Below are 17,237 nucleotides of genomic sequence, written 5' to 3'. Positions count from 1 at the left end.
CCCGTGCTCCGCAACAAGAGAAGTCACCGCAATGAGAAACCCGCGCACCACAAGGAAGAGTAGGCCCTGCTCGCTACAGCTAGAGGAAGCCCGCGTGCAGCAACAAAAACCCAACGAAGCCAAAAATAATTAATTAATTTTTTAAAAAAAGCAAATGCTACTACCCTGTGCGTGATCTGTTCATACGTCCAAATTTATATATTCTCTTTTTAAGGGCACAAGCTACTCAAAGAGCACTAGTATACACACAGACATGTTTTTGTCCTTAGAGTAGCTTGTGTCTTTTTGGTAAAAATTATTAAAACTATAATAACAGTTCTCAATATTGAAGATACATCACAATCATCTGTGGTGTTTTTTTAAAACACAGATGCCCCAAACCTACCTAAGATACTGATTCAGTATATCTGCTTTGGGTCCAGGCATTTGTATTTGGAAAAAAGCTCCATGTCTGATTCTGGTGCATGGCCAGTATTAAAAACTGTTCATTTAAACTAACTTTAGATTGAAAAGGAAAAAAAGGAAGTCACAAATTAAAACTCTTCCTTAAATTAGATATTATGGCAAATATACACTAACTGAAGAAACTCACTAGGATCACCTCTCTGATTTCACATCAAGGTACCCTAAATCCTAGAAGCTTAGAAGAGAAGTTCAACATATTAAAATGAGTCAAGCAACTTTTGTGCCTTTATCTATGGAATTTGTAGTACTAGCTCTTAATGTGTTAGGACACAACAAATTGTTTCCAATCTCACATATACTATTATAGTAGAAACACTGATGTTCAAAAGCCATTGTCACTACATACCTCTTTCTTGTCTTCCTCTTGACTTACTCCTGACTGAAGTGCCAGTGGAGTTTGGAATTCAGTGTTCAATCCTGATTGATATTCACCACCAACCTGTTAGAAAGTCCAGTCACACAAAGAGACAAAATTGCCAAAAGTTAGCCCTACGTATGTTTTTGATAATTTCATCTATTGATTCCTTTCTCCTGCAATCTTGAGCTCAACTGGATAAAAACAATTTTTTAAACAAATATAAAAGAATAAAGCTTTAAGAAAGAATAAAAGAAAGAAATTAATCAAACAAAAACAATAAAGAAAAGAAAATATCCAGGTCAAAAACATGGATGGGGACCTCCCTGGTGGTGCAGTGGTTAAGAATCCGCCTGCCAATGCAGGGGACATACATGGGTTCGAGACCTGGTCCGGGAAGATCCCACATGCCATGGAGCAACTAAGCCCATGTGCCACAACTACTGAGCCTGTGCTCTAGAGCCCGCAAGCCACAACTACTGAGCCCACACACCACAACTACTGAAGCCTGCGCCTACAGCCCATGCTCCGCAATAAGAGAAGCTTCCTTAATGAGAAGCCTGCACACTGCAATGAAGAGTAGCTCCCACTCGCCGCAACTAGTGAAAGCCAGCACACAGAAACAAAGACCCAACACAGCCAAAAAAAAAAAGAGAATGAACTAATGACAGATCAAAATGTTCAGAATGAAAGTCCTTCTAAATTGATCACTTGAAATCACTCTATCATGAGTGTGTGCTTGGGACTGAATCCAGGATATAAAACTAGATCCCTTAACATCTCAAATCTGTAATCATTTTCAATTTATACATGTTCTTGAAAGGTGTGAGTTTAGAGAATAAAAGCTTGAAAATACTATAGCCATCAACTGACATGGCAGGGAAGAAACTGGGGCTTATTTCCCCCCTAATTATTAGAAAAGCCTGTTGACATAACTTAGTACACTTACTTGGACATTATATGGCTCAAATTATGATCTCTAACTTTTAGAAATAAAAGTTTAAAATTACTTTTATCTTTTTAGCTTAAAAGTTATTTATCTTTCAGCAAAGTTGCAAGATATAAGATCAGTATGCAAAGCTCTATTGTATTTTTAGGTACTTGCAATGAACAATCTGAAAATGAAATTAAGGGGAAAATCCATATAAAATATCATCAAAAAATTCTTAGGAATAAATTTAATAAAGGAAGTGTAAATTGTATACACTGAAATCTACAAAACATTGTTGAAAGAAATAGAAGATCTAAATGAATCAGAAGACTTAATATTGTTAAGATGGCAAATTGATCAACAGATTTAATGCAATCTACATCAAAATTTCAGCTGACTTCTTTGTAGAAGTTGACAAGGTTATCCTTAAATTCATACAAAAATGCAAGGGACCTGGAATAGCTGAGATGACCTTGAAACAGAAGAACCAAGTTGGAGAACTCACTCTCCCCAATTTCAAAACTTACTGCGAAGCTACACTGATCAACACAGTGTGGTACTAACATAAGGACAGACTTATAGATCAATGGAATAGAACTGATAGTTCAGAAATAAACTCTTAAATTTACAATCAACTTTTTTTTTTTTTTTTTTTGCAGTACACGGGCCTCTCACTGTTGTGGCCTCTCCTGTTGCGGAGCACAGGCTCCGGAGGCGCAGGCTCAGCAGCCATGGCTCATGGGCCCAGCCGCTCCGCGGCATGTGGGATCTTCCCGGACCGGGGCACGAACCCATGTCCCCTGCATCGGCAGGTGGACTCTCAACCACTGTGCCACCAGGGAAGCCCGTAATCAACTAATTTTTGACAAAAGTGATGAGCGAATTCAACAGGTAAAAAGAGTCTTTTCAACAAATGATGTTGGGTCAACTGGATATCCAAGTGCAAAAAAGAATGAAGTTGGACCTCTACTGAACACCATATAAGAAAATTAATGCAAAGTGGATTGAAGACCTTGCAGAATGCAAGAGATATAAAATTCTTAGAGGAACACACAGCAGTAAATCTTCATGACCTTGGATCAGGCAATGGTTTCTTAGATATGACACCAAAAGCACAAGCCACGAAAAAATAAGTAACCTGGACTTCAAAGTTAAAAATTTCTGTGCTGCAAAGGAAAGGAAACCACCAAGAAAGTGAAAAGACAACCCACAGGATAGGAGAAAACATCTGCAAATCACAAAACAGATTTGAATATATTAAGAATCCAGTAGATTAAGAATCCAGTAGAATATATTAAGAACTCACATAACTCAATAATTAGAAGATAAATAATCCAATTACAAGTTGCACAGAGGATTTAATAATTTTCCAAAGAACATATACATATGACCAATAAGCATGTGAAGAGATGCTCATCATTAATCATCAAGTAAATGTAAACCAAAACCACAGTGAGATATGACTTCACATCCATTAAGAGAACTATAATTAAGAAGGCAGACAATGACAAGTATTGGTGAGGATGCGGAGAAATTGGAACCCTCATAATACTGCCAATGAGAATGAAAAATAGCGCAGCCACTTTGGAAACCAGTTTGCCAGTTCCTCAAAGGTTAAGCATATGATTACCATGAGTCTCAGCAATTCCCCTCCTAGGTGTATACCCAAGGGAAATGGAAACACATATCACAGAAAAACTTATAAACAAATGTTCATAGCAGCATTATTCATGACAGTCAAGAAGTGGAAACAATCCAAATGTCCATCAGCTGATGAATGGATAAATAAAACGTGCTGTATGAATATAATGGAATATTATCCAATGAATAGGAATGAAGTACTACTACATGCTACAAGGTCAATGAACTTTGAAAACATTACGCTAAGTGAAAGAAGTCAGTGACAAAAGGCCATTCCACGATCCCATTTATATAAAATGTCCAGAACAGGCAAATCTATAGAGACAGAAAGTAGATTAGTGGTTGCCTAGGGCTGGGGATGGGGGTGAGGGGAAAAAGGGAGCGAGTGGCTGCTAATGGGTGTATGTATGACTTTTGGGGAGTGATGAAAATATTCTAAAACTGATTGTGGCAAAGTCTGCACAACCCTTTGAATATAGTAAAAACACTGAATTGTACACTGTAAATGGGTTACTTGTATGGTATATAAAGTAGCCAATCCTCATTATTTGAACACTCCTGTATTATTTGTGAATTTGCCTATTCGTTAAAATGTATTTGTTATCACAAAATGAATACTCGCAGTGCTTTTGTGGTCACTTGCAGACATGCACAGAGCTGTGAAAAATCTGAATCGTCAGTTTTACACATTGCAAGCTGAGGTCGAACACGGTGATGCTCTGCCTTTGGGCCTTCATACTGTAAACAAGTATCCTTTTCAAGGTACATTTGGTGCAAAGGTTTTTGCATTTTTGTGCTTTTTCTGTTGATTTTGCTGTTTAAAACATCCCTCAAGCACAGTGCTGAAGCACTACCTAGTGTTCTTAAGCATAAGAAGGCTGTGATGTGCCTTATGGAGAAAATACTTACATATATTAGATAAGCTTCGTTCAGGCACAAGCTATAGTGACACTGGTCCTGACTACAATGTTAATGAATCAACAACACACATTAAATAAGGTGTCTTCAAACAGAAATTCACACAAAACAGTTGAGCAATGAATGGTTCAGTAGTCACTAAAATTCAGTGTTTATGGCAACTTTATAGAACATAACTACTATGAATAAAGAGAATTGATTGTATATTTCAATAAGGCTGTTATTTTTAAAGTTATTTGTTATAGAGAAAATCTGAAAACAATACATAGCAATAGGCTAATGGTGGTTATCTCTGGAATTTGGGGTTTTTTTTCTTTTTGTTTATTTGTATTTACTTTTGCTATAATAAAAATGAAATTTTCTGCTTTCAAAAAAGTAAGAAAAACTGGACTTCCAGCACTGGCCAAGGAGAAAGCCCACTCTGAGCCTCTCTCTCTCACTGATTGTAACTAAAAAATCCAGGAAATGTGGCCCCTGGTATCTGGAGAGTATATGGGGTGGGTATCCTCAAGAGGAGTGAGTTCAGAACTCTACTTAATACTCTGTAATGACCTGTATGGGAACAGAATCTAAAAAAAGAGTAGATATGTGTATACGTATAACTGATTCACTTTGCTGTACAGCAGAAACTAATACATTATAAAATACATTATAAATCAACTATACTCCAATAAAAATTAATTTTAAAAAAATGCATGAGGGCTTCCTTGGTGGCGCAGTGGTTGGGAGTCCGCCTGCCGATGCGGGAGACAAGGGTTCGTGTCCCGGTCCAAGAAGATCCACATGCCGCGGAGCAGCTGGGCCCGTGAGACATGGCCGATAAGCCTGCGTGTCCGGAGCCTGTGCTCCGCAACGGGAGAGGCCACAACAGTGAGAAGCCCGCATACCGCAAAAAAAAAAGATGCATGAGTTAGAAAAGTGGATTCCTTAATTCTGTGTATGAACTGGCACACATCCCAGAATTACCCCTGAGCTGTGCATGCATGGGATGGACTTAAAGAAGTATAATGAAGGCTTTGAGACCTGAACTAACATTGGAGCCACTGTTCACAGAAGATGAGAAAGAACGTATAATCTGAATTTAACCAGGTTGACTGCTTGCCAAAACAAACAAAAATATGCAACATTATTCAGAGGATTTTAATAGAAACCTGTCTCACAATATAATATTCAAAATTGGACCCAGAAGAAAAGATGGCAAGAGAATCCAGAATATGGATCCAAAGAAAGACATCTCTTCCTCTGAGATTAGTAGGAACAGGTAAGAATGGCAAAAAAGGAAATGGTCAAGGGAGTTATTGCATGATGGCTTCTACTTTTTCTTTTATCGAAAGTCTGAGAGTATGGGGGGGTGCAGCAGGAACTTTAAGGAGTATTTAAGGGTTAGAATGATCAGTGTGGGCCATAGGTGAGGGAGCGGACAAGTGGCAAGTAAGGAAAAAGCTAGGCAGCACTGGGGACCCAGCTGTGACTATAAACCGTAAGGATGAATGTGTATAAACCTACACCATTAAAGAGCTTTTTTCCAATAAGGCTGGATTATTTGGGAGCCTAAAAGGTGAAAGGACTGATCCAGGGTTGAGGATTTTCAGGGCTGGTATGGCAGAAGGACAATAAGAAGAGGTTCTGACTGCCAAAGCTGCACCCTCAATTAAACAGTCAGGATTAGGTACCCCTCTTCTGTGCTCAGCTAATGCCCTATGCATCCTGTACCACTAATTATGTTGCTTCAGAATTATCGCTTATTTGTCAGTCTCTCTTCTTTAGACTGTCTGAAATTTGAGTGCTCTGTCTTGTTCATAGTTATATCTTTGATATTTAGAACCTAAACAATGGCTAACATCAAACAGGTGCTCAATAAGTGTTTGATTGACTAATTCTTTCTAAACAAATTTAGCAAGAAACCAGCAGGTACCAGGCACCATGTTAAATGCTGTCCACGCTCCGGTAAACAAAACAAGTGTGGTGCCTCTCCTCATAAAGCTTATAGACTAGTGGAAGTCATGTAAATAAGTAAATAATTACAAACTGTCTTGTTTATGGAGAAGGAAACAAACAGAATGCAGGGACAGAGGAAAAACAGAAGAGGGTTGCCGTATGGAGCATAAGCTCTAAAAGATACAAATGCATTCACCAAATGGCGTGAGCAGTGACGTAATGGTAGTAAAAATACTTTAGGCTGCAGCGATACCCCTGATGTAATCTAAATAGGTCAGAATAGTCTAATATATTACGGCATAGAAGTAGACATTACACTTCTTGCCACTACTATGGATCTTAACTGTATCTGCGAAGCAATCCTAAGTTTCTCCATCCATAAAACAAGGATAATAATAGTATCCATCTCCCAGGGTAATTGTGAGAGTTAAATGAGACAATGGATACAAAGTTTTAGAACCATTTTGGCTACGGTAAATGCTTAATGAATTTAAGCTGTTAGTCTTAATAATATTAATAACGTTAATCTTGATAAGGTGGTCAGAGCAGTCTTTTCTAAAAAGGTGACATTTAAGCTGAAACGTGAAGGATGAGAAGGGACCAGCTTTGTGAAGAAAAAAGAGAAGACTATCCAAGCAGAGGGGTAAAAAAAGCAAAAGAGCTGAAGTAGAAAAGGGCCTGGCATAGTTCAGGATATGTAAACGGCGATGCAGAAGAAAACATGACAGCCTTCCCTTAGACCAATCTTAAGAGACCCAAACCAAAAATAACAAAGGACCTGCAGTTTAGTCCTAAAAACCTCAGCCCAAATCCATAATTCTGCCTTTATGCCTCCTTTTCTTTCTGCTCTCTTAAAAGAGCCAAGAGGAAATTTCTCTTTATCTCTTTCATATATTCTAACAACACTGGTTGCCTGAAGGCTCTGTCTTTAAAATAACATGAAACCACAAGTCAGAAATTATCCAGACAATGGTAAAATTCTAGTGGGAATAAACTAGACTTCAGTTAAGTCATAGAAAAATCTTAGTAGGCCAGCGTACTGTGACATTTTCTTGAAAAACTATAGATCTTAAATCAATACACCAAAACTTAGGCAATATAACCTTAACAAGCTCCAGCCCAAATTCTGAAGAGTTTCTTTCTTGGTGATCCTACCTTATGCTCTGCCAGGTTACTGATGGAGATCTAGTCCTGGCTGTTGGTGAAAGATCCTCCCTCCCCCTCCCCCCAGAAACCACTTCTTTCTTTCCCTCTCACACCATAGAAGACTAGGGCCACCAGAAATACACCTTTAATAAAAGAACGTACACGTAAAAAATACAATTTTTCCAATAGGCAACAAGAACTCCTGACAATACCCTAGGCTTCGCTGAGTAATCTTAGGTTTTACACACTATGAAATAAACCCAGAATCGGCCTTTTGCTCAGCCTTACTGCTCCCAGCTCAGTAGGACCCACACCCTATCTAAACTCCAGGGTTCATACTCTACAGTTTGGTTTACCTGTCTGCTGCTGGGAGCCTCTCTCTGGTGCTTGGGTGGAAGATGCTGATGGCCAGCCGGAAGCAAACCTGCTTGCCATCTTTCAGCTGTTCCAGCAGACGGTTGCCGTATGGAGCGTAAGCTCTAAAAGATACAAATGCATTCCCCAAATGGCGTGAGCAGTGACGTAATAGTAGTAAAAATACTTTAGGCTGCAGCGATACCCTTGATGTAATCTAAATAGGTCAGAATAGTCTAATATATTACGGCATAAAAGTAGACATTACACTTCTCGCCACTACTATGGATCTTAACTGTATCTGCGAAGCAATCCTAAGTTTCTCCATCCATAAAACAAGGATAATAATAGTATCCATCTCCCAGGGTAATTGTGAGAGTTAAATGAGACAATGGATACAGTTTTAGAACCATTTTGGCTATGGTAAATGCTTAATGAATTTAAGCTGTTAGTCTTAATAATATTAACAACATTATTGATAATATTAATAAGAGATAACACTATCATCATCATCGTTGTTGTTGGTAGCATAGCTCTGGCAAGTCTATATCAAACTCTAATTAACTGACTTTCTGCTGCTTACACTTTACTATACTCTGCTCTACCTGCTCTCTGGTGGAGCCTGGATCCTGGATTTCATGTAAAACATATTCATGGTGCTCCAGAAATAACTCCTTTCTCCATCTCTCATCTGTCATATTATGTGAGGCCTGCCCACAGTTCCTGTGCTAAAAGAAAACAAACACTGAACATCAATTGTCCAAGCGGTAGCATCATGCCAGGGCAATAGTAAAAGCTTTAGTGAAGAGGCCAGAAGTAGTTTTAACAGGGCAGAATGGTCACAGAACAGGAGGACATTATATCTTTGCCCATTGTTATTGACCTTAACACTAAACCCCTGAAACAGTTACTACTTTGCCCTGTCAATCTTGAACCAAAACCTAAGGAATTTACTCTCCGTTACTTACTTCTCCCTATATTCTGCTTTACTTATTCTCTGGGAGAGGCTAGGTCTTGAATACCAGGTGAAACATACCGATGGCACTTCAGAAGCAACTCGTCTTTCAACCTCCCATTTCTCAAAAGATGAGGGCTGCTTGATACACTTGTTCTAAAGGAATAACAAAACACAAAACTAATTGTCTAAGCAAAAATTATAGGTTAGTGACAATACTGTACACTTCAGAGACAACTCTGAAATAATGATACCAGGGGAGGGTAATATAACAATTAGAGGTGTGCATGTGTGTGTTTAATATAAAATTTCCAAACATACATAAAAGTGGGGAAAAAATTAGTATAATAAGTCCCAAGATACCTATCACCCAGCACCGACAATTAGCAACATCATGTTTTTTGGTTTTGTTTTTTCTCTTAATTTTTATTGGAGTATGGTTGATTTTACAAGGTTGTATTAGTTTCAGGTGTACAGCAAAGTGAGTCAGTTATACATACATCCACTCTTGTTTAGATTCTTTTCCCATATAGGCCATTACAGAATATTGAGTAGAGTTCCCTGTGCTATACAGTAGGTCCTTATTAGTTATCTATTTTATATATAGTAGTGTGATATGTCAATCCCAATTTCCCAATTTGTCCCTCCCAGCAACATCATGTTTTTTCATCCATCTCTTCTCCCACTTTCTTTCCTGGAGTATTTTGAAGCAAATCCCAGATTATTCTGGCACTTTTTTCTTTTGCATTTTTTGCATGGGGCAACTCTTTATTCAACAACACATTTGGAAGAAGATAAGGCAACAAGGCAATATTTTTATAATGTTGCTAGCATTTTCTCAGGTAAAGCCAGGTAAAAAGCTGTGTCATTTCCCAAAGTACTCCTACTCGATGTCCCCAATAACTCCATGCATAAATACTAGAAGTGGTGAAGTCTAGGATGTTTTGAGTGGCAAACAGCTTGTTTTTTCCTTCATCATAACTGGTTTGCAAATCTGATGTCTGGCTTTGGTGTACTGCTTCAGATGGCCAAGAGTAGAATTCCTTCAGTATGTATAAGACTAAATGTCAAAAGGCAAATTTGCGGAAGGACTTGAGTTTAAGAGAACAATTTACGGATAACCAATCACCTTTATATAAAACCTATCTCTTATTTAACCCAAATGACAGAGGTATGCTTCCTCACCTGGTCTCTTTAGATCTGGCACATTCTGAAATAAATGAAGACACCATACTCTTAGCCTAACTCTAGAAGCTTTAATTCTATGTAGTCTACGTGCTAGCTAGCTTGGCAAGCTCCAGCCCAAATCTTGAGCAATTTCATCTGTTACTCTTTTAGAAAGTAGACAGCGCTCTCACTGTTTTCTGCTCTACCTGTTCTCTAGGGGAGGCTTGGTCTTGCATTTTAGGTTTAACATTCTGATGACACCCCAGAGTCAATTCATCTCTCTCTCTCTCTTCTCTCATAAAAGATGACAGTTGCTTCATAAATATGTTCAAAAGAAACAACAAAAACAGAAAACAAGTCGTCTAACCAGGGCAAAATGCTAACCTTAATACTCTAGGCTTCAGTGAGAACTCCAGGGAAATGGCACCAGATGAGGCTATTCTGATACATTTTGGTTTGAACGAGGATGTTATACTTTTACCCCAACTCTATAGATCTTAATTTTTAATCCCCAAACATGTACAGAATAGTCTGACAACCCCCCCCCCAAATTTTAAGTAATTTAGGATCTGCTAATTCTTCCTATAATATTCACGTAAGGGCAGTATGCTTGTGGTAATAATGTGGGCTTCAGCAAAAGTTGTAGCATAATCTTAGTAAATTAAAATAGTCTGATTCCACAATAAGAATATGAATGTGATTTATCATCCTTCTGAATGACAGAACTGATCTGACTGATACAGTTGACTGAACAAGGATCTGATTCTATATTTCACATTACCAGTTGTTGAAAATGTATGAAATCCAGCTACTTTATTTCCTCTCTATCTCTTTCTGATTGTGCTCTACCTGATCTCTGATGAAGGCCTGGTCCTGAAGTTTAGGAGGCAGATACTGATAACCTGCCAGAGAAAAGTCTTCTCTCCCTTTCTCATTTGTCATATCACAATATGACTCCTTGAAGCGTACCTTCTAAGAGAGAAGAAAACATAAAGTGTAAATTGTTCAGTGGGAGTAACATGATAGCAATAATATTCTAGGCTCTATTGGGAGCCTTACAGTAATTTTTTCGACTCCAGATAATGTGAAACATTATGGAATAAAACAGAAAACCATACTTTTTGAAATCTAGCTAAGAACAATCTTGGAAAGTTCCAAACTAAACCCAAACAATGCAGTTCCTGATGGTCCCTCTCCTTTTTCTGCTCTACCTTGCCGTTGATGAAGGCCTGATCTTGATGCCTGTGTAGAAGATCTTGATGGACATCCAGAGGAAGCACCTCTTCCCGACTCCTACCTATCAAAACTGATGCTGGCGGCTTCAAATTTGCTTTCTAAAAAAGAACAAATATAAAATAGCAATTGTTCAGTTAAGAAAGACAGGTTAATCAATAATACTTTAGGTTGCACTGAGAATTCAGGAGTTAACTGAGGTCAGAGTTTAATTGAACATCTTATAGAATAAATTAACACACTATACTCTATTCCCCATAAACCCAGCCACAACCCTAAGTAATTTACTTCCTGTTGATCCCTTTCTTCTTCCTCTTGGTCTACCTGATCTCTGGTGGAGGGCTGACCTTGGAACCTGGGTAAAAAATACTGTTGGACACTTGTGGGCCACTCTTTTTTCCCATCTTTCAGCTCTCAAAACAGATGACGGCTGCAAGAAATACTTTCCCTAATGAAGAAAATTTTTTAAAAAGCAAATTGTCCAGACAGGGGTAATATGCTGCTGACAATATTTTAACACTTAATAAGAACCCTGGACATTTATTTGATAAATCAATCAGTGAACTATTTTGTTCCAACTATGGCTCTCTAAATCAGCTGCAATATAGTCCTTGCAAATCCCACTACAAGCCTTAAAGAGCTTATTTCCTTTTGTTATATCTCCTTTCCACTCTATTTCACCTGATCTCTGGGTAGAAAATCCTGGTCCTGGCATTTGGGTTGAACATTCTGGTCTTTGAGAAGAACATGCTGGTCTGTGGGTAGAAAATCCTGGTCCTGGCATTTGGGTAGAACATTCTGGTCTTTGGGAAGAATATGCTGGTCTGTGGGTAGAAAAACCTGGTTTTGGAGTAGAAAATCTTGGACTTCCAAAACAATATTCCCATCTTCTAGTTCAACACTCTGATCTTTCAGCATAACACTCTGAGTTTTGGTCTTAACAGCCTGGGCTTTGGGCTCAACAGCTTGGCCTTCCAGCTTGATATCCTGGGTACCGAGCCTCAGCTCAACACTCTGGGCTTCCAGCTCAACACTGCAGACGCCTGTCAAATCACCCTGGGTTTGCAGCAGGTCACCTGGGGCTTCTGGAAGATAATCCTGGGCTTCTGGCAGAACATCCTGGTGTAACTGCCTTACCTCTTCCTCTTCCATCACAGCAAATAATGGATTTTTGAATTGTACTTTCTAAAAGTGAACATAAACATCAAATATAGAATGCCAAGCAGCAGCAACACTGGGTTTTCTGCGAGATTCCTAAAATAATCTTAAAAGGATACGGTAGTCAAACAAATTACTAAAATAAAATGCAAAATTACAGTCTTTGCTCAACTCAATAGAACCTAAATCTACAGTCTCAAACCAGTACAAGAATACTGGCATCTGTAGTCCAAATCATAATTACTTTAATTTCTATTATACTATCTCCTTTCACTCTGCTTTACCTGAACTGTGCTGAAAGGTATATCCTTGTCTTCAAAAAGGAGATCCTGCTGGTCCCCCCAAGACAAATTCTTTTTCCCTTTCTTATCTATCATAATAGATGAAGATTCCTCAGTGTCAGGTTCCTAAAGAACAAACAAACAAAAATGGAAAAGAAAAAAAAAACCCAACCAAATGTATCTGTTACAGGTAGAAACAAGAATGCATGCAAAAGCATTAAGTTAGCACTCTTCCTCACACCATATATAAAAATTAACTCAAAATGGATGAAAGACCTAAATATGAGAGATAAAATTATAAAATTCTTAGAAGACATAGGATTAAGCAATGGCTTAATAGATACTGCACCAAAAGCACAGCAGCAAAAGAAAAACAGATAAATTAGACTATACCAAAACTAAAAATTTTGTGCTGCAAATGATAGCATTAAGAAAGTTAAATGACAACCCAGAGAATGGGAGAAAATACTTGCAATCAAGTATCTGATAAGAGACTTGTATTCATATAAAGAATTCTTATAACTTGATAATAAAAAGACAACTCAATTTAAAAATGGCACTACATTTGAATACAGATTTTCTCCACGAGAGATATATAAATGGGCAATAAGCACATGAAAAGATATTCAAGATGATCAGTCACTGGGAAAATACAAATCAAAAGTATGGAGAGATCCCACTTCACACCCACTAAGGTGGCTGTAAAAAAGATGGGCAATAACAAGTTTTGAAGACAATGTGGAGAAAATGGAACCCTCATACATTGTTGATGGAAAACACCTTGGCAGGGGCTTCCCTGGTGGCACAGTGGATAAGAATCTGCCTGTCAATGCAGGAGACAGAGGTTCGATCCCTGATCTGGGAAGATCCCACATGCCGTGGAGCAACTAAGCCTGTGCACCACAACTATTGAGCCTGTGCTCTAGAGCCCGTGAGCCACAGCTACTGAAGTCCGCGTGCCTAGAGCCTGTGCTCCGCAACAAGAGAAACCACCGCAATGAGAAGCCTGCACACCGCAACAAAGAGTAGCCCCCGCTCACCGCAACTAGAGAAAAGCCCAAGTACGGTGATGACGATCCAACACAGCCAAAATTAATTTTAAAATTAATTAATTTTTAAAAAATTAAAAAAAACCGGGGCTTCCCTGGTGGCACAGTGGTTGAGAGTCCGCCTGCCGATGCAGGGGACACGGGTTCATGCCCCGGTCCTGGAAGATCCCACATGCCGCGGAGCGGCTGGGCCCGTGAGCCATGGCCGCTGGGCCTGCGTGTCCGGAGCCTGTGCTCCACGGCGGGAGAGGCCACAGCAGTGAGAGGCCCGCATACCGCAAAGAAAAAAAAAAAAAATTAAAAAAAACCACCTTGGCAGTTCCTCAAAATATTAAACATAGAGTTAACATGACCCAGAAATTCCACAACCAGAGAAATGAATGTCCGTACAAAAACATGTAAAAACTGCTTATAGCACAATTATTCATAAAAGCTAAGAAATGGAAACAACACAAATGTCTATCAACTGCTGAACTAAGTGTGACATACTGATGTACTGATACATGCTACAATGTGGACGAACTTTGAATACATTATGCAAAGTGAAAGAAGCCAGTCACAAAAGACGCCATATTATATTATTCCATTTATATGAAATGCCCAGAATAAGCAAATCTACAGAGACAGAAAGTAGTTTAGTGGTTGCTTAGTACTGGGGGTAGGGACAGGGAGGGACTGGGGAGTGACAGTTAACAGGTATGGGGTTTCTTTCAGGGGTGAAGAAAATCTTCTAAATTAGATTGTGGTGACAGTTGCACAACCCTGTGAATATACCAAAAACCTCTGAATTGTACATTTTAAGTGGGTGAATTGTGTGGTATGTGAATTAAAGCTTAATAGAACTGTTAGAAAAAAATAACTATTGGGCATTATAATCTTAATACTTAAACTCATCCTTAATTAGCTGTGGATAGTTCTAACAAGGCATCTTTTTTCCTCTACTCTTTACATTTCCCTACCTGATCTTCCATAAATTTCTGGTAATCTACAAGAGTTAAAAGACCTTGATGGGGCTTCCCTGGTGGCGCAGTGGTTGAGAGTCTGCCTGCCGATGCAGGGGACACGGGTTTGTGCCCCGGTCCGGGAGGATCCCACATACCGTGGAGCGGCTGGGCCTGTGAGCCGTGGCCGCTGAGCCTGCGCGTCCGGAGCCTGCGCGTCCGGAGCCTGTGCTCCGCAACGGGAGAGGCCACAGCAGTGAGAGGCCCGCGTACCACAAAAAAGAAAAAAAAAAAAAGACCTTGATGGACCTCAAAGGGCATTTCTCCTCTTATCCCTATATTTATCCTGGTGAATGATGGTTTCCTACAAAGTGCTTTCTGAAAAAGAAAAATTAATACAAATATAAATGGTCTAGAGAAAGCAATATGCTCATGACACTAAGCTGAGTTTTTGTGAAAGATCTGGAGCAATCCTAGCAGGTTATGGTAGTCTAATACAGAATATTGAGTTCTATTTCAAGTATACAAACAAGTCACTTACATATCAAACACATGGAAGTGAAATTCCTGGTAGGAGAATTTTTTTTTAACATCTTTATTGGAGTATAATTGCTTTACATTGTTGTGTTAGTTTCTGCTGTATAACAAAGTGAATCAGCTATACATATACATATATCCCCGTATCCACTCCCTCTTGCGTCTCCCTCCCGCCCTCCCTATCCCACCCCTCTAGGTGGTCACAAAGCACGGAGCTGATCCTGGTAGGAGAATATTTTAACTTTATAAATGATAATTTGCCCCTATCCTAGCCAGTAACAATTTCAGAAGGCTTACAATTTTGTCTTGGTGATCTAACAGTGGGCAAGGCAAATATATCTCTTCTACGTTTATCTCTAAATCTGGAACAACCAGATGTCAGTCAAAATAAGTCTAACAAGAATACGAAACCAGAGTTCAACTGGGTTATAGATTGTTCTCCTTTCTGACTGGCAGCTTCCTCCTTCACACAACTGAATGGATAGAAAACTGTTCAGATTTGAGGGAAAGACTACGTGCTTGATAAGAAAAGTTTCACTAATTTCTTAGATCATTCTCAATTATATGGAGTAGATTTGTTTGTGATGTTTTACCTGAAAAACACACATGCATTCTTTGGAAGCAAGCAGCTAGCCTGAATTCACCATCAACATCATAATGAATTACACTTAAATGGCACCTTTGACGTATCAAACTGGTTTACACAAGGATGTCATCTCAGACTTAATCCTCCTCCCTTCTACTGGAGAATTATTTCAGTCAGGCCTAGGAACAGTACTCTTTCTGGGAAAAACATCAGTTGAAAGATTTGAACATGCTCCACACAATGTGAAGTATCAGTCTCTAGGTTCTGATAACCCTTTTTTTTTCTGGTTTAAATAAAATGTGTCCAATCATCTCCTTTGAGCAGTACCGGGAAGTCAGTCTTATGGACCAAACTATAGTACTGCCAAATCCGTGGTAGAGGTATGAAAATTGTCAAGAAACTAAGTCAAGAATTTAGTTTCAAAAGAGTCTTAAGTCACAACAAGGCAATCCTAGAAAAAGGTAACCATACTTAATGCATCTAAGATGGAATGCCATATGTAGGCACACCCATGCCCACTTGTTTTTTATATTTAACTATAAATTTCTTAATTATCGCTGAAGAGGAAGGTATTATAGCTTAGTATTCTACCAACTGCAAACATATAAGAGACAAATGTCTTTGATGGTTGCACAGAGATACTTAAGGAAAAAATACAAAAATAAAATATAAACATATATGTAATCTAGGAAAATGTAAAAAAATACCAATTAGGAAGCAAAACTGAGAAAGAACTAAGCAAGAGACAGAGTTCTTAATGGTACCAAAAACAAAGAGTAAAAAAAGACTAATTAATGAGCCATTTTACTGATGCTGCCTATCAAAACTTGAAATTAATGCTAAAATTAAGTAAACACAGGAAAATACATGGGTTTAACATCCAAATTTGTGAACATGGAAATAAGGAGGCACCAAAACAATGCAATTTTACAAGCATAGCTTTAAATATTCTTTTAAGTCTAACTCCATATTTAGGTTCCAATTATTCATGCTAAACTTATTCTATATTTTGAATCAAAAGAATTTCTTTCTTTTTGAAAAATAATGGTATTGACGTCTTCCTGATTAAAAAATAAAATATATACATTATGGAAAATTTCTACAGTAAAGAAAACCAAGAGAAAAAAATAAAAATCACCTGTAATAACACTATCCAGAAATAATCAGTATTAACCTCTTGGTCCATTTCTTTCCAGGCCTTTCTCTGTGCTCATAGCATTCTCTCCCCATCTCGATATTTTGCTTTATTTTTTTCATAGCATTTATCATTTGAAATTATATTTTGCATTTATTTGCTTATTTATTATATGCTTCCCTACTAACACAGGAGCTCCTTGTCTACCTTTTCACCACTGTTAAGTCCTGCTTCTAGAACAATGCCTGGCAATCGTACACATCCCATAAATATTTATGGAATGAATTTTTTTAATTGAGCTTACATTGTATCTAATTTTATATCCTACTTTTTCCACTTAACTTTATATCACAGACACTTTCCCTAGTCTTCAGATACCCTTTGAAAGCATGGTATTTTTGATAATAGCTATAAACGAATATCGTTTATAGCTATTATCAAACGAAT

The 17,237-nt window shown here is 38.3% G+C and overlaps 1 protein-coding gene across 6 annotated transcripts in view; it reads right to left on the bottom strand.

Annotated features, from left to right (window-relative positions):
* Positions 1-17,237, bottom strand: part of CCDC15 (coiled-coil domain containing 15) — a 62,188-nt gene that overhangs the window by 32,335 nt on the left and 12,616 nt on the right. For 5 of the 6 annotated variants that reach the window (XR_009564980.1, XM_060304236.1, XM_060304237.1 and 2 more), the window contains 8 exons: positions 12,546-12,668; positions 11,785-12,288; positions 11,082-11,204; positions 10,720-10,842; positions 8,785-8,859; positions 8,354-8,476; positions 7,751-7,873; positions 812-904 (listed from right to left, as the gene is read on the bottom strand). Coding sequence is in view for 5 of the 6 variants with exons in the window: in XM_060304236.1 (XP_060160219.1) it covers positions 812-904; positions 7,751-7,873; positions 8,354-8,476; positions 8,785-8,859; positions 10,720-10,842; positions 11,082-11,204; positions 11,785-12,288; positions 12,546-12,668 (1,287 nt within the window). In the remaining variant the exon portion in view is untranslated. The remainder of the gene's footprint in view (positions 1-811; positions 905-7,750; positions 7,874-8,353; positions 8,477-8,784; positions 8,860-10,719; positions 10,843-11,081; positions 11,205-11,784; positions 12,289-12,545; positions 12,669-17,237) is intronic. The other variant, XM_030840306.2, reaches the window with a different exon arrangement.

This window comes from Globicephala melas, chromosome 8 (genome assembly GCF_963455315.2).
Source record: "Globicephala melas chromosome 8, mGloMel1.2, whole genome shotgun sequence".
NCBI lineage: Eukaryota > Metazoa > Chordata > Mammalia > Artiodactyla > Delphinidae > Globicephala > Globicephala melas.
This window is presented reverse-complemented; position numbering and strand designations above follow the sequence as displayed.